Genomic DNA, 21002 nt, shown 5'->3' on the forward strand with positions numbered 1-21002 from the left:
GTGCATAGATCCCTGAAAGTTGGGAATCAAGTAGATAAGGTTGTTAAGAAGGCATATGGTGTCTTGGCGTTTATTGGTAGGGGGATTGAATTTAGGAGTCGTAGCGTTATGTTGCAACTGTACACAACTCTGGTGCGGCCGCACTTGGAGTACTGTGTGCAGTTCTGGTCCCCACATTACAGGAAGGATGTGGAGGCTTTGGAGAGGGTGCAGAGGAGGTTTACCAGGATGTTGCCTGGTATGGAGGGGAGATCCTATGAGGAGAGGCTGAGGGATTTGGGATTGTTTTCGCTGGAAAGGCGGCGGCTAAGAGGGGATCTTATTGAAACATATAAGATGATTAGAGGTTTAGATAGGGTGGATAGTGATAGCCTTTTTCCTCTGATGGAGAAATCCAGCACGAGGGGGCATGGCTTTAAATTGAGGGGGAGTAGTTATAGAACCGATGTCAGGGGTAGGTTCTTTACCCAGAGGGTGGTGAGGGATTGGAATGCCCTGCCAGCATCAGTTGTAAATGCGCCTAGTTTGGGGGCGTTTAAGAGATCCGTAGATAGGTTCATGGACGAAAAGAAATTGGTTTAGGTTGGAGGGTCACAGTTTTTTTGTTTTTTTTTAACTGGTCGGTGCAACATCGTGGGCCGAAGGGCCTGTTCTGCGCTGTAATGTTCTATGTTCTATGGCTGGGATTTTGCCAGGCTGAAGGGCATCTCACCCACCAGCCAGGAACCCAATGGGGAAGCCCTGTCAGTTCTTTAGGGCAGGCCGCACAGAAACTAGTGGCCTTCAGGCATTTATATTGGCGGACGTTGGGCCTTCCCTGTGTTTGAGACCAAGTGCGGCTGACCAATTGGAGGTTGCCAGCTCCTTATGCTGCCAACACCAACAGGAATGGTGTCTTCTTGTGACATTGCACCCACTTGAGGCCTAGGATCATGGAGGAACCCCAGGTCACAGGCGACTGAAGGTGGAATGGGGAGCTGCAGGATGGGGAAGAAGGTCAGAAGCAAAGAAAGGGGGGTGGCTTTCAGCAGGCATTCCCCCCCCCCCCCCCCCCCCCCCCGCCTTGATGTCGGGTTTCTCAATCAGGCACAGAGAGCCTGACAGTGAGGTAACCCCCCCCACCTGCACCTGGAAGGCCACTGGCAACCCTGATAGGTATTACTTGTTGCCCTTCTGAGGGCATAGGAGACACGTGTGTCTCCATTGAATCCCTCTGCTATCACTAAATTGTGGTGGATTCAGCGATAATGGGTGTCAATTGGCTCATTAGTGATTCAAACTGATCTCCTGCCAGGAATTGTCAGGAATCGTGTCATTCCCTTTTGACCTCCAATTTAATCAGCGGAGGTTTTCCTGCTGCCAGGAGCCTCTCCCATTAAGTGGGCCTAATCACCATGGTTTCCACCACGGTAAACTGCATAAAATCCAGCCCATTGTCTGAGAAGGCTTTCTCTCTTACACCATCACAGAGATACATGAACTGTTGCAATCTGGCATGCACCTTCCTTTCACCAGTGGCACTGCCTTTTTCATGAAGGTGATAACAACACGTAACTTTTTAAGTGTAAGAATGGTTTAGGCAACACCGGATTATATCAATCACCACCATCAGTCAGCAGTTCTTTCCTGCATTAGATAGTTTAGGCACACTTCTGACTTAATTCACTTTCACATGGATTCAGATCTGGGGCGCCCTTGTCATCCTTGACATTGTTTTGGAATAGCAGAGGATGAAAATTGATTCGACATTGGGTACCACAGAAATATTGTGGGATAGACCATAGGAATTCTTAAGTTGCCTTTTTGGTGCCTGGACAGGTCAGTGATACCTCTGCAGTAAAATCCATCAAGTTTCTGAAGATGTTGTGTCTTGTTGAATCTTGCATAATTTGACCATGACTAAGGGATTGGAACTTCCAAGAACAGAATGTGAAGAGGGAGATGATGCTGTAGCCACAACCCTCAACTCATAACAAAGAATCTCAGTAGAGAAAGAAATGGGTCATGACACTCTGCAACCGCTAGCAAGGACCATCAGACAACAGATCATCAACTTCAACCAATAAAGAATGTGCCTCCAGCTATGTAGAATTACATTGAATCTACATCGTAGAAACAGACCATTCTGCCCAACTGGTCTAAGTCTGCATCTTATACTGTAAAGTAAGAAGTCTCACAACATCAGGTTAAAGTCCAACAGGTTTATTTGATATCACGAGCTTTCGGAGCGCTGCTCCTTCATCAGGTGAGATGCCACCTTTTATACTGTACACAAACCTCCCCCTAGAGGGATTATTAATTACTTAGATCTCTAATCTCTTACGTATTAAGCCTCCCCTTAAATGTGACAGTGCTATCTGCTTCAACAAATCTATGTGGCAGTAAGTCTCATGTTCTTACTCTGTGTGTAAAGATATTCCTCCTCAATTCTTTATTTGATCTATCAGTGGCTATCTTATATTTATGTCCCCTTATTCTAGACTCACCCAGAGTGGAAACAGTTCTTCCATGTCCATCAATCTGAACCCCTTCATAATTTTAAAGAGCTCTATCGTACAGAGAAAATAGTTCCATCCTCTTCAATCTTTCCTGATAAAGTCGAGTTCATTCAAAACTCCCATAGTGGGAGACCATGGAGCCAGGACGACACTGGAATAGCTGAGTTTGGAAGTAATGATAACATGGATGAGGATTTCAGCAGCGGATGGATTGAGGCAGGGATGAAAATGAGTGATATTACAGAAGTGCAAATATGTACTCACCTCTTGTGCATGCTTTAATATTGGATCTGGAAACTGAGTCAACAGAATTTTTTCAGATTGAGACTATTAAGTTTTTGTTATCTAAGGATGTGGAGAGATGGTGGATGAGTGGTAATGTCAATAGACTGGTAATCCATAGATCCCTGGGGGCATGGTTCAAATCCCACCACTGCAGCTACCATCCTGACCTGGATCTCCAGTCTCTGGTGGCTCCAGACCCACAGCAATGGGATTGACTCTCAATTGCCCTCTGAAGTGGGCGAGCAAGATCGGTTCAAGGGCAATTAGGGATGATAAACAAATGCTGGTCTTGCTGGCAATGCCCACACCCCATGAATGAATAGAAGAAAATCAAGAGATTTGGAGAAAAAGTGGATAACAAGTTGAGCTATTGATCGGCTATTTCCTAAAAATGAAAGGTTGTATTTATTACTGAGAGAAAAAAATAAAATTGGCTAGTGTGTCACCTTACATTCCAAAGCTAGCATTCAAATGTTGCACTCATACCTAGTTTCAGTCTGTCTCTTGGAAATTCCCATTTATTATCATCATAAGGAAGGCGTTCACATTGCTCATCGAGTGGCACTTCATCTGGGTCCATTATGATTGACAGGTAGTCGGTTTTTATTTCTGCTGACCTAGGCTACAAAACCAAAACATGAGAAAACATGTTCATGAAGGGTGGACCTTCACATTTGTCCTGCAGATTTTTACGGTCTTCATGCCAATACCCATCATCTTAATGGTTAGTAGTTGGAAAGGAAAACATTGTATCATTAAGCATTTCAGCTGAAGTAACCTTCAGGGTTCACCAGTCTACAACAAAACCACCAGTGTGATCCATTCAAAACTAAATGGCATCTTTCACTGGACTAATTAGCAGTAAGTTATGTACCCTGTCAAACTGTCTTGATTAAACAGCAGGCATGGATAAAATAATCATGCAGTGTTAAGGTTTATTTAACAAGAACAATTATATATTTAGAAATTTATATGGAAGCAAGATTGAAAGGTTTTCAGCAAGAAAGGCAACCAGAACTCTGCAAGATGTTTACTTTAAAAAGCATATTAGTCAAATCTACAGACAATTCTCAATGCACAACAGTACCCACAAATATTTAAGGTTATATTTTCAGGTTACGTTTTAAAGAACTAATTTAATACGAATTAATTGAAGAAACTGTTCTTCATAAACACTGAATAGATTCGGAAGACGTTTCCCTTTTCAAAATCTGAACATTTCTCACAGAATATTGACTTAATAGTGATTCATTCACAGTTTTAATCTAACCAATTATTTTTAAGACTAAGGGCTCAGTGTAATTTATACCCCACAACAGCCATCACTGAGACTACTGGTTGTCCCGAGGGAGAGATCTGCAGCTTGTGCCAAAGCCTTCCATTTCACCAGAGAGAAGTGAGGAACCGGAGGCCTGGTACCTAAGGCAGAGCAGATCCTTCAATTCATCAATGCCAACCAGGATTTAACTTCTTAAAAATGATTTCACAGGAAATGGGTTCCACTAACTAGGCCGGCATTATTGCCCATCACTATAATTGCCCTTGAGAGGATGGCATTCAGCCACCTTCCTGAACGGTTGCAGTCCATGTGGTGTAGGTACACCCACAGTGCTGTTAAGAAAGGAGTTCCAGGATTTTGACCCATCGACAGTGAAGGAATGGCAATATTGGAGGGGCACTTGCAGGTGGTGGTGTTCTCATGTGTCAGTTGCTCTTGTCCTTCTAAGTGTTAGAGGTCACAGGTTTGGAAGGTGCTGTTGAAAGAGTTTTGTGAGTTCCTGCAGTGCACCTTGTATAACACTGCTTCCATCTTGTGTTGATGGTGGAGGGAGTGAATGACCGTCTAAGTTGTTGGATGGGGTGCTAATAAGTAGGCTACTTTGTCCTGAATGTTGTTGATTATTGTACATGTACCTCTTGATAGTACTGTTGACAACACCTTCCATCATTTTGCTAATGATCGAGAGTACTACTGTCAGAATGTTGTCAGGGCCCACAGCCTTTGCAGTATCCAGTGCTTTCAGCCGATTTTTGATATCACATGGAATTAATCAAGTTACCTGAAGACTGGCATCTGTGATGTTGGGGACGTCAGGAGGAAGCTGGGATGGATCATCCACCTGGCACATTTAGCTGAAGATGGTTATAAATGTTTCAGCCTTGTCTTTTGCATTGATGTACTGAGTTCCCCCATCATTCAGGATGGGGATATGAGTGGAGCCTCGTCCTCCAGTTAGTTATTTAATTGTCCACTGCCTGGAGAGGCAGGTGAAGGAGTCATGATAGCTGTCAGGGACATGAGTGCACAAACAGATGAAGCTCTTGTGATCCTAGAGGAGTTGGATATTGAGAGAGTGGAAGTCCTTTCTGTTGTTGGATCTCACTGGCTAGTCACTCAGTGTCTCGATTACACCCAATCAATGATGCCCTGCACCTGGTGGAATCCAACCAGAATGAGGCAAACCCACTGCCCCCTGGCATCAGTGATAGATGTAATGATGTGCAGCTGTTTTTTAGATGTCACTCGGGTCCGCACTAATTCCTTGGAAGGAGCCGGAAGCAAAGAAGCTCAAGGCTATGTTGACTTTAACCAGTGTTGCAAGGTTTGAGGTATTTGACGAGGAGGATATAATTTGCCTGGAGAGTTGCCGTCTCCGGGGCATTGGCACCTTGGCAATGCCAGCCTGTGCCCCAAGGCACTGCCAAAGCGGCAAAGTGCCAATGTCCAGGGGGCACCTTGGACAGTGGGCAGTGTCAAGGGGGTGCAGCCTGTGGGGGTGGGGAAATTGGTGGGGGTGGGGGGTTCCTCCTGCCCCTCTGCATAGGGATCGGTGGGGGAGGGAGGGAGGCCAACAATCGAGGCTTGCTATCGGGATGGGGGGGGTCAACCTACTGGGGGGGGGTCAGGACTGGAGGGAGGGGTGATTGGGACTGTGGGGGGGGATGCTGATTGGGGGGGCGGTGGGAGATCCAGGCTGTGGGTTGGGAGGAGTCAAGGCTGGGCCAGACATGGTCTGGGGAGGCGGGGGTTGGGGGGCAGCAATCAGGCCGTGGGTGGAGAGCTGGCGGTGCAGGGGTCGCGGGGCTGTCCAGCGATTGAGCTGGCATGAGATCGGGAAGCCGGCAGACAGGGGCCACTGCGCATGTGCCAATCTCGGCACAAACAGATCGACGCATGCGCAGTGGCCCGCTCAGCGCTATGCTGCCGGTCTCTTGGGCAAGGAAAGGCCCCATCCTCTGAATTTTAGTGTTATTCACGCTGGTGAACTCTGCACTGCACAGAGTATGGGACATTCTTCTCTGAATTCCCACTGAAAAAACCAGTGTGATTTACTCCAGTTTTCACGCGAATTGGACACGTAGATATTTTTTGAGAGAATTCCGGCCATTATTTCTGATGAAAGGTCATGGCCTGAAAGATTGACTTTGTTTCTCTCTTCACAGATGCTGCCTGACCTTTTCTGCTTTTACTTCGGATTGCAGCAACTGCAGTATTTTTCTCCTGGAATATGTTGTTGCTTTTCAGCTAAGTTCCTCCCTCTTTCTCTCCATTTGTTTGAATTGCAGGCCTGTGAGCCTTATATCAGTGGTGGGGAAATAATTGGAGAAGATTCTTAGGGACAGGATGTACTCACATCTGGAAGAGAATATTAGCAATAGGCAGCATGGTTTTGTGAAGGGGAGGTCGTGTCTCACAAACTTGATTGAGTTCTTTGAGGAAGCGACAAGAAAAATTGACAAGGGCAGGGCAGTGGATATTGTATACGTAAACTTTAGTAAAGCCTTCAATAAGGTTCCTCATGGCAGGCTGTTACAGATGGTGAAGTCATATGGGATCCGGGGTGAGCTGGTCAGATGGATACAAAAGTGGCTTGGACATAGAAAGCAGAGAGTAGCAGTGGAAGGGTACTTTTCTAACTGGAAGTTTGTGACAAGTGGTGTTCCAAAGGATCAGTGCGGGGGCCTCAGGTGTTTGTAATATATATAAATGATTAGGAGGAAAATGTAGGTGGTCTGATCAGTAAATTTGCAGATGACACAAAAATTGGGGGAGGAGCGGATAATGAGGAAGATTGTCAGAGGATACACCAGGAAATAAATCGGCTAGAAGCTTGGGCCGAAAGATGGCAGATGGAATTTAACCCAGACAAATATGAGGTGATGCGATTTGGAAGGTCTACTGCAGAAGGAAAGTATACAGTAAATAGTAAAACCCTTAGAAATATTAGCATACAGTGGGATTTAGGCGTGCAGATCTACACTTCCCTGAAGGCGGCAACTGATGCACTATCAATCAAGCAAAGACTAGTTTGTATGCAAGAACAAATAGGCTTTTATTAACAAAAGACTTGGAGCACACCCATGCCAATGAACTGGTCCAGAGACTGAGGCAGGGGGTGGGGAGCAGTCACCTTTATACCTGGACCGGGGGGGGAGGAGTCCCAGGCAGGGCCAGCAGGGGCATGTCCAGGCATGTCACACACACACACACAGGCAATAAGCTAACAGTGGTTTACCACATTCACCCCCTGCTTTTAAAAAAAGAGTCCGGCGGGGGTGAGGTGGGTGGAACGATATTTACAGAATTACAAATTTAGTCTCTCTGGGGGCTTGATCTGCCGCTGCAACCGCCGTAGTGCCGGTTGTGGTGTCGGTTCCGGTGGCCGCGGTGTTGGTTCAGGCGCCAGGCCGTAGACGCTCGAGCCGTCTGTCGTCCCTTCCGATTGTCAGGTGCGTGGTGGTGGCTCCGGGGGCTCAGGCGTGCTGTATATGGGGGTTGGGGGTGTGGGGTTGTGGGTTGTAGTGGTCCCTGGGGCACCTGTGGGTGCCAGGTCTCGAATAGAGACCGTGTCCTCTCGCCCGTCGGGGTACGCTACATAGGCATATTGGGGGTTGGCATGGAGGAGTTGGACCCTTTCGACCAGGGGGTCCGACTTATGGATCCTCACGTGCTTCCGGAGCAGGACAGGGCCTGGGGACGTCAGCCACGACGGTAGTGAGGTCCCCGAAGAGGACTTCTGGGGAAAACAAACATTCTTTCATGAGGGGTAGCATTGGTAGCTGTGCAAAGGAGTGATCTAATCAAGTGTAGTGCATCAGGGAGTTCCTCTTGTCAGCGGGTGACTGGAAGACCTTTAGATCTCAGAGCTAGTAAAATGGCCTTCCAGACTGTCGCATTCTCCCTCTCTACTTGTCCGTTCCCCCTGGGGTTGTAGCTGGTGGTCCTACTCGAGGCTATGCCTTTGGAGAGCAGGTACTGTCGCAGCTCATCACTCACAAAGGAGGATCCCCGGTCGCTATGGATATAGCTAGGGAAACCGAACAGAGTGAAGAGGCTGTGCAGGGCCCTGACGACCGTGGCCGAGGTCATATCCGGGCAGGGAATAGTGAAGGGGAAACGTGAATATTCGTCAATGACGTTGAGGAAGGAAATGTTGTGGTCAGAAGAGGGGAGGGGGCCCTTGAAGTCGACGCTTAGGCGTTCAAAAGGGCGGGTGGCCTTTATGAGGTGTGCTCTGTCTGGCCGATTGAAGTGCGGCTTGCACTCTACGCAGACCTGGCAGTGTCTGGTTATAGACCTGACTTCCTCAATGGAGTCGGGCAGGATACGGGCTTTAATGAAGTGAAAGAACCTGGTGACCCCCGGGTGGCAGAGGTCGTCGTGGAGAGTCTGCAATTGGTCTATTTGTGCGCTGGCACATATTCCCCGGGACAGGGCGTTTGGGGCTCATTGAGCTTCCCGGGCCGGTATAAGATGTCGTAATTGTAGGTGGAAAGCTCGATTCTCCACCTCAATATTTTATCATTTTTGATCTTGCCCCGCTGCGTGTTATTAAACATGAATGCAACTGACCGTTGGTCCGTGAATAGGGTGAATCGTTTACCAGCGCCAGTGCCGTACAGCTTCCACTATGGCTTGGGCCTCCTTTTCGACAGAGGTGTGTTGAATTTCAGGGCCTTGGAGGGTTCGTGAGAAGAAGGCCACGGGTCTGCCTGCCTGGTTAAGGGTGGTGGCTAGGGCAAAGTCAGACGCATCGCTCTCCACCTGGAACGGGATGGATTCCTCTACAGCGTGCAGCGTGGCCTTCGCGATGTCTGCTTTGATGCGGTTGAAGGCCAGGCGGGCCTCTGCCGTCAGGGGAAAAGAGGTGGTTTGATGAGCGGACGGGCTTTATCCGCATAATTGGGGACCCAGTGGGCGTAATACGAGAAGAAACCCAGGCATCTTCTCAGTGCTTTGAGGCTGGTGGGGAGGGGGAGTTCCAGGAGGGGACGCATGCGGTCGGGATCGGGACCGATGACCCCGTTTTCCACAACACAACCAAGGATGGCGAGGCGGTGTGTGCGGAATACGCACTTCTCCTTATTATAGGTCAGATTTAGGAGTGTGGCGGTGTGGAGGAATTTGTGGAGGTTGGCGTCGTGGTCCTGCTGATCATGGCCGCAGATGGTGACGTTATCCAGGTATGGGAAGGTGGCCCGCAGCCCGTTCTGGTCTATCATTCGGTCCATCTCACGCTGAAAAACCGAGACCCCGTTGGTGACGCCGAAGGGGACCCTAAGGAAGTGATAGAGGCGGCCATCCACCTCAAAGGCAGTATATTGGCGGTCTTCCGGGCGGATAGGGAGCTGGTGGTATGCAGATTTTAAGTCGATGGTGGAGAACACCCGATATTGCGCAATCTGATTAACCATGTCAGATATGCGGGGAAGGGGGTACGCGTCTAGCTGCGTATATCAGTTAAGGGTCTCACTGTAGTCAATGACCATGCGATGTTTCTCCCCAGTCTTAACAACTACTACTTGGGCTCTCCAGGGGCTGGTACTGGCCTCAATGATCCCCTCCCCTAGGAGCCGTTGTACTTCGGACCTGATAAAAGCCCGGTCTCCAGCACTGTACTGTCTGCTATTGGTGGCGATGGGCTTGCAATCGGGGGTGAGATTTTCAAACAATGAGGGAGGGACAACTTTAAGGGTCGAGAGGCTGCACGTGGTGCGCGGTGGGCGATCTAAGAACTGCTGATTGCAAATGGAGAGTGGGGGAAAAGGCCCATTATATTCCATGGTGACACTCTTGAGGTGACACATGAAATCTAGCCCCAGGAGTACGGCAGCGCAGAGTTGTGGCAGCACGAGGAGCCTGAAATTTTTGTACACTGTGCCCCATACAGTCAGGGTTGCCACGCAGTACCCGAGGACATCCACCGAGTGGGACTTCAAAGCTATGGAGATCGTTTGCTTCACTGGCAGTACTGAAAGGGCGTAGCGACTCACTGTGTTAGGGTGAATAAAGCTCTCCGTACTCCCACCGTCAAATAAACAGTTTGTAGTGCGACTGTTTACCTCGATGTCCATCATGGACCTGGCGAGTTGGTGAGGCCTGGATTGGTCCCGCGTAACCGAAGCCACCTTTGGATGTTGCGACACGGCTGATGGCGTCCAAGATGGTGGCCCGCACGGTTCACACGCGGCTGATGGCATCCAAGATGGCAGCCCGCATGGCTCACACGCGGCTGAGGGCGTCCAAGATGGCGGCCCGCATGGCCCACGCACGGTTGATGGCGTCCAAGATGGCGGCCCACTCGGCTCACACGTGGCTGATGGCGTCCAAGATGGTGGCCCCCACGGGTCACACGCGGCGCTACTGAGCTTGGAGGTCGATTTCGCCCTGCATACCTTCACATAATGGCCCTTCTTTCCACACCCGGAGCAGATCGCATCCTTCGCCGGGCAGCGTTGTCGGGGGTGCTTCCCCAGGCTGCAGAAGTAGCACTACGGGCCTCCGGAGACTGCCGCAGCGGTTGGGTCATTGGTGGGACGTGGCGTGGCGTAGGCCTGCGGCCCTCCCGAGTACAGAGGTGGCGGCGTCCACGATGCGGCCCCGTGGTCGGGGGTGTAGGCCTCGAGATTACGGAAGGCCACCTCTAACGAATCAGCAAGCGCCACAGTCTTTTGTAGGTCCAGCCCACCCTGTTCCAGCAGTCGTTGTCGGATATAGTTTGACCTGATACCCGTGACATAGGCATCTCTGATTTAGTCTTCAGTGTTTTGGGCGGCTGTTAGGGCCTTGCAGTTGCAGGCCCTGCCAAGTGCTCGCAACGCACGTTGGAATTGACCGCCCGATTCTCCTGGCTGTTGTCTGCGAGTAGCCAGAAGATGTCTGGCGTAGATTTCATTAGACTGTTTGTTGTACTGGCCTTTTAAAAGTTCGATTGCATCCTTGTGAGTTTCAGCGTCTCTAATCATCGAGAATACTTGATCGCTTACCCGGGCGTGGAGCACGTGTAGCTTGTCGGTTTCGGTCCAGACGATGGAGGCGGAGGTGATGAGGAAAGTTTCGAAACAGCGCAGCCAGTGATCGAAGCTGTTAGAGGCGCCTACAGCTTGAGGATCCAATTCGAGTCTATCGGGTTTTAGTATCTGCTCCATCCCAATACTTTTGCTAATAAAATTGATGGACTATCAATCAAGCAAAGACTAGTTTGTATGCAAGAACAAATAGGCTTTTATTAGCAAAATACTTGGAGCACACCCATGCCAATGAACTGGTCCAGAGACTGAGGCAGGGGGTGGGGAGCAGTCACCTTTATACCTGGACCAGGGGGGGGAGGAGTCCCAAGCAGGGCCGGCAGGGGCATGTCCAGGCATGTCACACACACACAGGCAATAAGCTAACAGTAGTTTACCACAGCAACCCAGGTAGACAAGGTGGTCAAGAAGGCAGATGACATGCTGGCCTTCATCGGTTGAGTGTAGGAATTGGAAAATCATGTTGCAGTTGTATAAGACTTTGGTTAGGCCGCATTTGGAGTATTGTGTACAATTCTGGTTGCCACACTACCAGACGGATGTTGATGCATTGGAAAGGGTGCAGAAGAGATTTACCAGAATGTTGCCTGGTTTGGAGGATATGGACTATGAAGAAAGGTTGAACAAAATTGGATTGTTTTCATTGAAGCGTCAGAGTCTGAGGGGGGACCTGATAGAGGTTTACAATATTATAACAGGCTTGGATAGAGTGGATAGTCAGAGTCTTTTTCCCAGGGTCAAAGGGTCAATTACTCAGGGGCATAGGTTGGGAGTGAGAGGAGAAAGTTTAAAGGAGATGTAAGGGGCGAGTTTTTCACACAGAGGGTGGTGAATGCCTGGAACATGCTGTCGGAGGAGATGGTGGAAGCAGATTCTATAACAACGTTCAAGAGGCATCTGGATAAATACATGAATAGGCAGGGAATAGAGGGAAATGGACCATGTAGAGGTAAGAAAATATTAGAATAGAGAGGCATCTGTGTTGGCACAGGTGGGCTGAAGGGCCTGTTCCTGTGCTGTACTGTTCTTTGTTTATTAAGAGAGAAAGCACCCTGAAGATTACAACTCTAAGAAAGGCAATGGAAAGCCATCTCAGCTCCTCCTTCTGAGTAAGTGACTCAAAAATCTTACTATGTGTGAGGTGTGAGCCAGGAGAGATTTTCTCTTGTTAAAACATGCTTCAATCTAATCAGCGAACGTGTCTTTATTTTTAAAGATATGAAGTATGTTCGAGGTTAGGGCCTCATTTCTGTAATAATCTTTAGATACTGCAGCATTCTTGAGAAAACCTTCTACCACTGGCTGACATGATGGTGAGGTTAATGCTGCGTTACGGAAAAAAAGTAAAGTCACCATAGTCCCAGATGACCATAGGCTGCCCAAGTGGGAGAGCTGACTGGTGGTGATTTAACCTGAGGGTCACCACACCTCAGGGGAGGGGCAAGGTTGAGAAGGCGGGGCCTTCACGAATAACCTCAACCAGCCTGGGAATTGAACCCTATGCTATTGGTGTTGCTCTGCATCAGCTGATCAGTCAACTGAGCTAAACCGGCCCCCAAATCTGATGGTTCTGTCACTTGTAGTTGCGCTGGCTTCGGCAGAAACACCGCAATATAAATGAGGCAACACTAATGTGTCTGGTGTATCGTCTCTAGAGGTGTTTTTCCTGCAGATGCTGTGCTCCACAGCAAAGGTAAAATATTGCAGTTGAAATGGTTAGGTAGCCTTGTAGTTTATTGTGGCTGATTTCAAAGCAGGGAAATCGCCAAAACATTGGACGTAGCTTTAAGATGTAAGCTGGCCATTACGCTGCATCCTGAGGTTTAATGTGAAGAACTGTGGTCTTGAAACAAAAACAGAACGTGCTGGAAACACTCAACAGATCAAAAAGCATCTGTGGGTGAAAGAATAAACGTTAATGTTTCCAAGTGGCTGGCCCTTACCTTTCTGAGTTTCCGAATGAAGAGAGTCAGAAGCAGCCAGAAGAGTGCAGCAGCTGCACAGGTACATGTCAGTGTGATCAGCTCCAGGTTGGAATTCTCTGTTGGTCCTGGAAACACACAGTTAACATCAGAAAAAGTACAAACTCTTTCTTCCTAAAACCTTTAAAAGTTTCTGAAATATTGCATATTTAACCATTTTAGAAAACACTTCTATAATTTTTCTACAATTTTATTCTCCTTTTTATGTATTTTATTTGTCAAAATGTAAGCTAGACCTTTGATTTGATTTATTATTGTCACATGTATTAACATACAGTGAAAAGTATTGTTTCTTGCGCACTATACAGACAAAACATACATACCGTTCATAGAGAAGGAAAGGGGAGAGTGCAGAATGTAGTGTTACAGTCATAGCTAGGGTGTCGAGAAAGATCAGCTTAATGCAAGGTAAGTCCATTCAAAAGTCTGATGGCAGCAAGGAAGAAACTGTTCTTGAGTCGTTTGGTACGTGACCTCAGACTTTTGTATCTTTTTCCCAACAGAAGAGGTTGGAAGAGAGGATGTCTGGGGTGCGTGAGATTCTTGATTATGCTGGCTGCTTTGGCAAGGCAGCGGGAAGTGTAAACAGAGTCAATGGATGGGAGGCTGGTTTGTGTGATGGATTGGGCTACATTTACGACCTTTTGTAGTTCCTTGTGGTCTTGGGCAGAGCAATACCAAGCTGTGATACAACCAGAAAGAATGCTTTCTATGGTGCATCTGTAAAAGTTGGTGAGAGTTATAAATTTAGTTATCCACAATTTGTTTTCCATTACAAAGGCATAAAACTTGCAGGGTGGAATTGTGCGCCCAACCAGTTGCAGGCATGGTTGCGGGGACATCTAATCAGGCAGGTGGGAGGTGGTTCGGGACCTCACCACTTCCCACCTCCACTCCAGTTAAGTCTGTTGCAAGAAAGCCCACGGACATCACCATTTGAGGTCCTTAAGTGGATAATTACTTCCCACTTACGGGTCTTGTCCTATCGCTGCTGATATTAACTCAACAATGGGCAGGGGGCTGACCTTGCGATAAGCACAACAAACAACCATGTGCAGTGTTGCTTGCAGGCAGTGGGGTCGGTGGAGAGACGTTTGTCATCCAAAGTCCTGACAGAGGGATCCAGCATCAGAAAGGGATGGCCCACCGAAAGCCACCCCACTGCCCTTGCTGCCGTCTCCCCTCACCTCCACAACAGCCACCCACCTTCCCTCATCACTGTCACTCACCTCTGGCCTGGGATCCAGTGACAGCCCTAGGCCTCCAGTGAGTGTCAGACTGGTAGCAACCCTGCCTGTCCAGTGGTGCTGATGTTTAATCAAGTGGCAGCCAACCAGAGGCAGGCAGATCCTCTACTGTCTGCGGAAGGCCCGACATGGGCCTGTCAAGTTCCTGAGTGGAACAAGATATTCCTAAAAGAGGCAACATGGGGCTCTCACCAGCTCTCCAGCTTGTAAAGAAATTTGCCATGTTCTCACATGGTGCAGCCCCTTGAGAAGAGAAAAAATGGACAAACTTGCAACTTGTAAACTACATAGACTAGTTCTAACAGGTTTATGCCAGGGCTTATGAGTCTCCTTTTCTCTACCTTATCGAACCTTATCAACATTTTGAGTTATAGTCTGAGATTTACTGCTAGCAGCGGGGTTCTACCCTCTGCCATCACTTCCATGGGGGAGCCCGATGCAATATAAGTGCCCTCAGGCACTTAACTGGCCAGCTTTGGGTACTGCATGCATTCAAGCCTTCGGTGTGGCAGAAATTCTATCCCCAAGAACTGCCGGTCATTCCAAGTTCTCCTTTGCCTGCCACTGAGACCACTGGCTGCCTGTATGGATTCAAAGCCCAGCCAGAGGATCACCACTGGATCCCTGGACATGGGGGAGGGGGAGGGGGGGGATGTTGGGGTCACAAGGATGGGGTCGCCAGAGAGGTGAGGGACAGGGGTAGCTATTAGTGGTCTCACCCCTTTCCTAATGTTGGGTTCCTCAATTGGGCCTGACAATGAGGGACGCACTCTACAACGCTGCTGGCAAATAAAAGGTTTGCTGGTTGGTCTTTGGGAAACACAGGAGTGCCACATGAGTCCCATTAAATCTCTGAGTCAACACTAAATTCCCATGTACTCAGGGACAATTGATCCCAAGTGGTTCATTATGAGCCTGATTGACATCCTGCTGTCAGTTGGGATTCCACATAGGGCCCCTTCAACTCCCAATTTAATTGGAGTCAATTTCCCCAATGTTGGAAATCGAATGTGGGTGCTCCTGCTTGATTATTACTGTTCCCCTCTTTTATTCATGACCGTGATAGTTTAATTTCTGATTTAATTTATTTCTCTTGGTACCCTTTCGCTTGTTGAAATAGGCCTTGGTGTGTTTCCCAATCCCAATTTATGAGGTCCAAAATTAACAATAATCCCACAGCAAATTCTTTAAAATGAAACAAAACTAAGATCCATGAATACCAGATCGTGACACACATTCACACTCACGAGCATACAAAGTAGATAGGCATCATAAGAAAGGGAAAGTAGTTACAAATTGCAAGTTACAAAAAAAAATCAAGAGGATATTGACATTAATTCATATGAGTAGAGTTCAGTAAGTCAACGTCCAATGAAGTCTCTTTTGGGTGCCTTTGTTTGGCTAAACTTCTGGTCTGTGTCTGAGGAATGTTGTTGAGGCAGGTGAAGTTGTAGAAAAGTGTTCTTGTATTTCATTCTGTTGGGGAAATATGAGATTCCTTCTGGAGATCCGACTTTGAGAGGGATGGAGGTCAGAGGCAGGTTGCTAGCCTGGAATCCAGTTTTCTCTTCTGAGGTTAAACTGCAACTGAATTCAGAGTTCAAAAGCTGTATAATTACAGCTTGAGTCTTGGTCATGCGGCAGGGTGGTTTCAGGGTGGGCCATTCAGCTAACTATGTACTTTAAGGACCCTTGTTAAAACCCATAATATTTTTGAGCAGGTAACTATGGAACCATTAGCACAATGTTGGAGATGAGGAGTCCTAGTCAGTCTTTGCCAAGAGCTGCCTGGTGCAGGCATCTTGGTGCAGTCCTTTGTGTTGACTTGACTGGAATGGTCATACAATTCAAGTCACATTCCAGAAGGTTGATGAGTTAGCCACTGTCCATTGGAATGGCTTAGAATATTCAGAATTACAAATATTTAACGACCTACCACCATTTTATCAGCCCAGTAATTGTCCATTTTTTAAAAAGAATTTAATCAGGAGAATGTGGAAGAGAAATAAAATTTTAAGTTTTTCTTCATCGCTTCTTAGCATGACATTTATTTCTGTGCTCCAACCTTTATATTATTCTATGAACTTCTAGCCCCTTTGTGACGAAGGCTAACATTTCATTTATTATTTTAACTGTTTTTTCTACCTGTCCATTAGCGTTTATTACATGGACTGCCAAATCTCTCTTCCAAAGTAGATGACACTGTACTTCTCTGCATTGAATTCCATCTGCCATCAATGTTCTTTTGCAATCTTCTGCTCCCAACTACACCTCTTGCTCTGCCACCAGCTTATAGTGTCATTGGCAAACTCGGAAATACTGCTATCTGCTGCTGCTTCATCTTTAGTTATTGATAAAGTGAAAGCTGAAGGTCCGTGTCCCGATTCCTCAGCAACATCAGTAGTTACATTTTGCCAATTGACATAAGTCCTCATTATCCCTACTCTCTGTCTCCTACCTCCTAACCAATGTCCTACTCATGGCAAAATAACTTGTGGCCAACTCTTTGGATATTCCAATGAACCAGTTGTTAAAATATCAGCACCAGTTGAAAATCAGTCACTGCAAAATGACTTCATGCACGTAATGGTGATTTTACTCAGGTGGACGCTGCAGCAGTGTCAATCACAAAACGCTTCCTTTAAAAGTTATAACATTTTGATTCAACAGTTCAAACTTGCAGTTTACTTTAACATCCTTCATACATTTTGTGCAAGTTACCTCGAACAGTGATGTAAGCAGAAGTCTTCACAAAGCCTTTCCTGTTTGTGGCTTGGCACTGATATAAGCCTTCATCCTCTTCTTTGACTCTTTCAATAATTAACGTTTTGCTTCCTGGTCCCAGGGTGATACCTTTGTATGAAGTATGTCACAGAGAATTAGACTCATGTATTCCACACAGCCTTATCTTGTTTATAGTTAGGTCCCATTTACTTAGATCTATAAGCCGAACAGCCAGACGGCAATCTAATACTATGACATCCTGCATGATACAGATACACTGTTATAATAACACTGTCTTTACGGGAAAAAAGACAACTTCCTATTTAGTCTATTTAGTCTATTCTTAACAATATTGCCCAAATCATACAGGAGGCAAATATAGCATTAGATTTGGTTTGTTTTGCCTATACGTTGGTGCAAAAATTATAGATACCCAACAATGTAGAAGGAGGCCATTTGGCCCATCATGTCTGCACCAACTCTCTGACAGAGTATCTTGCCCAGGCCCTTTCCCCCGCCCTATCCCCATAACCCCACACATTTACCATGGCTAATCCATCTAACTTACATATCTTGGGACACTAAGGGCGGGCTTTTATGGCCTCACTTGTCCCGAAAACGTAAAATCCCACCTGAGGTCAACAGATCTTCCCATTGTCCGCCCCTCGACCGCTTTGATTCCCGTGCTGGGCGGGGTGGTAAAATTCCGGCTTAAGGGGCAATTTAGCATGACCAGTCCACCTAACCTACACATCTTTGGACTGTGGGAGGAAACCGTAGTACTCAGAGGAAAGCCACACAGACACAGGGAAAACACGCAAACTCCCCACAGACAGTCACCCAAGGACGGAATAGAACCCAGATCCCTGGTGCTGTGAGGCTGCAGTGCTAAACACTGTGCCATCGTGCCGCCTTGTAATAAAGTACAAAATCAGTCAAATTATCACGCTGTTCATTTCATATAGACATTATAGGGTATTTGAATAGAAAACAAGAAAAAGTCCATTATATTGGTGGAATAATTTCAGAAATCTATAATGCTAATTTATCGGCTTCAGCAGAATACAGAGTGTTATACACAGAAAATTCGTGTTTTTATATCTCTTTAGAAAGCATGTTGTAATTTTTTTCCCCCAATTCACTGCTTTTTTTCCATCCCCATTCCCCTCATATGTGAGAATGGAGCTAATGTGGCAGATCACTTTAGTTGGTCAACAGAACTTGGAGGCACCCTGGTGTGACTCTGTGATCGATTTCCTCCAGCTTGTGGGAAAGTATCAGATGGTTACTCAGAACCTTTTCCCTGGCAGACAATACTTGTTGCATGGGAACCGTAGACATAAACCCATTTCCTCAATGGCACAGCATTTTGATATACTCATGCATTGTGCCATTTTATGAAACCAAATTTATATTAAAAATCATGTTAAACACTAAATAATAAACAAGTACAGCATGAAGACAGTGAGAAACAAAATGATCATTGTGAAAACTACCTCTAACATTTTAAATCCTGATGCTGATGGAACTTCAGTATTGCCCTAGAATGCCAGGATTCTAATTTCTAACTGATGGTAATGAAAGTCAAGTTCGCCACTTCAGTAATATCACTTCAGTTTTGAGAAAATAATTGCAGGAGCATTTTAGGAATTATACAGTTTAGAAATTGTTTGTCATACCAGGTTACATTGATTTTGAGTGGTTAACAGCTCAACGGAATATCATAAAAATATTAAGCATTTACAACGCCGGTCTCCAATAGTAATTTCATATTGTAAACATATTCTGTAGAAGCCATACCTGATTCCACAAGTAACCTCTGGTTGTTTTTGTACCATATTATTTGAGGCACTGGTCTGCCCTCTGTCTGGCACTCCAAAGTAATCGCACTACTGATGTTCACCTCCTGGTTACTTAAGTTGCGCAGCAGGTATGGGGCTTCCTGAGCTGAAATCAAAGAGGTCATAGTTTTAAGTTGGAGATCACGACACAAGATGGGTTTACTATAAAAATATTCTATAGCCTTTAAAGTGATACTTCTGATGGCAGCTTATTCGACCTTGCGTCCTGACATTTTCAGATTACACATGGCAATGTATACCACTTAGAATGCTTGATTTTCAGTGACCCGTTTCAAAAAAAAGGATAAAATGCAAGTCCTTCAATTAGATATGTACATAAATATACCTTTACCCTTAAAATCAATATCTGAATTATAGAGTAAGTTCCAAAGTTTCCAGAACTGAAAAATGTGTACTTCAGCACAGATATGTTCAATGTAAGAACCACAGATATTCCAATTTGTATTTCTACTCCCAAAAAGCAATAGAGAGAACTTCCACTTTGAAAAATGTCAAAATAGTCCTTAATCTATCAAAGGTAACAGAAGATAATGAATGTGATGATGATAAGAGGAATATGTATTCACTTAAGCACAGTACCAGAAGGCTGGTGCCACTTGTGAAACTGTGCCAAAGTAACAAACTACAGTAACAAACAAGTGGAAGTTTATGTGAGCATGAACTTACTGTGTTTGTTTGGTTTAGGTAAAATAATCACAGGGGGAACTTAATTACAAACTTGCCAATTCTTAGTACAGAAACTTTCACAATTTCCATCTTTAGGTTTCTCCTTAAATGAGTAAATTCTCTGTGAACCTGATATCAAGGGGGGGAAATTCTATTGTTTACTTTTCTACCCTCCACAAAAGCTATTCCCATGTGAAAGATAAGTTCAGTTTCAGGGCATTGTGCCACTTTTTAAAGGAGGAAGTCTGTTTAGAAGTTCACAAGCACGAGAAACTGTTTGGATTTTGTCAGTCTGGTTCCACCTCTCAAATGAGTAGCTATTTTTTTTATGGGATATGCCTTACTACGTGCCACTGAAAGCTTTCATTCACAACAATGTTCAAATCTATAAACGTTTGTTTTTGTTTCCACCACGTTTTTAACATTGCAGTCCAGATACGTCCAACAAAAAGAAGATAACTGGGACGTGATTTCCAGCATGTAATAAAATTCATGTGGAGTTGAAGCCAGACCAACTAATTGCCAATCTGTCAATTAATCTTGCTTATTTTTAATTGATGCAAAATGGAATAACATACTAATCATCTTGTCATGAAGCCAACTGGCTTAATGCAATACTGCAGCACACACATCTGAGACAACTATTCAAATCCTCTTCTGCTGAAGACTGCAGGCATTGTTTCATTAATAAAACAAACACACTAAAATATAATGCTTCAGCCCTTTTTGAGAAGCGATCCTAACAGCGGATACAATGCGTACATTTGTTAGTAAAATAATAAAGATTCACAAGCACACAGGATGAAACAACACAAAGAGGCCTGTAGCTGGGGCAGTCTGTTTTGCAATATGCAAATCTGAAGGCTAGTATTGTATCCTCATCAGTCCTCTATAAAAAGATAAAAGTTTAAGATAAAACTACACTCATTCCTCTTGAACAGTTTTTTGTTGTTTTTTTTAAACCACTTTTCATAAGCAGCTGCTGAATTGGAGGAGTTACACTCAGCAAAAGGGCCAAATTAACAAACATGATCAAGACTGAAGTAATACTGTCTCTCCACACCGTATTTCATCTCCCTCATAAGGCCAGCACCAGTAACTCAGTATTCAGATAAATCATTAGAGAGGAAAAAATGATTAAAAATTAATGACTTTTTTATAATAAAACATAGCACTTAATTAACGAGTGATACACAACTTAAGATACTGTCATCTTATGAACATACAGATAAAGAGAATTTTAAGAATTCTTTATTTGCAAGGAGCTTGATGAAGAATGTCCTGCAGAAGCATCCATTGTCCATCACTGCTTCTTCCTGGCTCGTGTCATTTCTGGCAAGTACTTCTTTAACATTTTATCAACGTCTTGTTACTTTTAGCTTTTTACGTTGGCTGACCCTTTCATTTAATTGTAGATTTATCAATAAT

At 45.7% G+C, this 21002-nt stretch overlaps 1 protein-coding gene across 2 annotated transcripts in view; it reads right to left on the reverse strand.

Moving 5' to 3' along the window:
- The window catches only part of flt1 (fms related receptor tyrosine kinase 1), a 211922-nt gene that overhangs the window by 51511 nt on the left and 139409 nt on the right, over positions 1 to 21002 (reverse strand). For both annotated transcript variants that reach the window (XM_078222195.1, XM_078222196.1), the window contains exons 14-17: positions 18847 to 18993; positions 17044 to 17175; positions 13037 to 13143; positions 3270 to 3405 (exon numbers count right to left, since the gene is read on the reverse strand). In XM_078222195.1, the coding sequence (XP_078078321.1) occupies positions 3270 to 3405; positions 13037 to 13143; positions 17044 to 17175; positions 18847 to 18993 (522 nt within the window). The remainder of the gene's footprint in view (positions 1 to 3269; positions 3406 to 13036; positions 13144 to 17043; positions 17176 to 18846; positions 18994 to 21002) is intronic.

The sequence above is a fragment of the Mustelus asterias genome, chromosome 10 (genome assembly GCF_964213995.1).
Source record: "Mustelus asterias chromosome 10, sMusAst1.hap1.1, whole genome shotgun sequence".
Classification (NCBI taxonomy): Eukaryota; Metazoa; Chordata; class Chondrichthyes; order Carcharhiniformes; family Triakidae; genus Mustelus; species Mustelus asterias.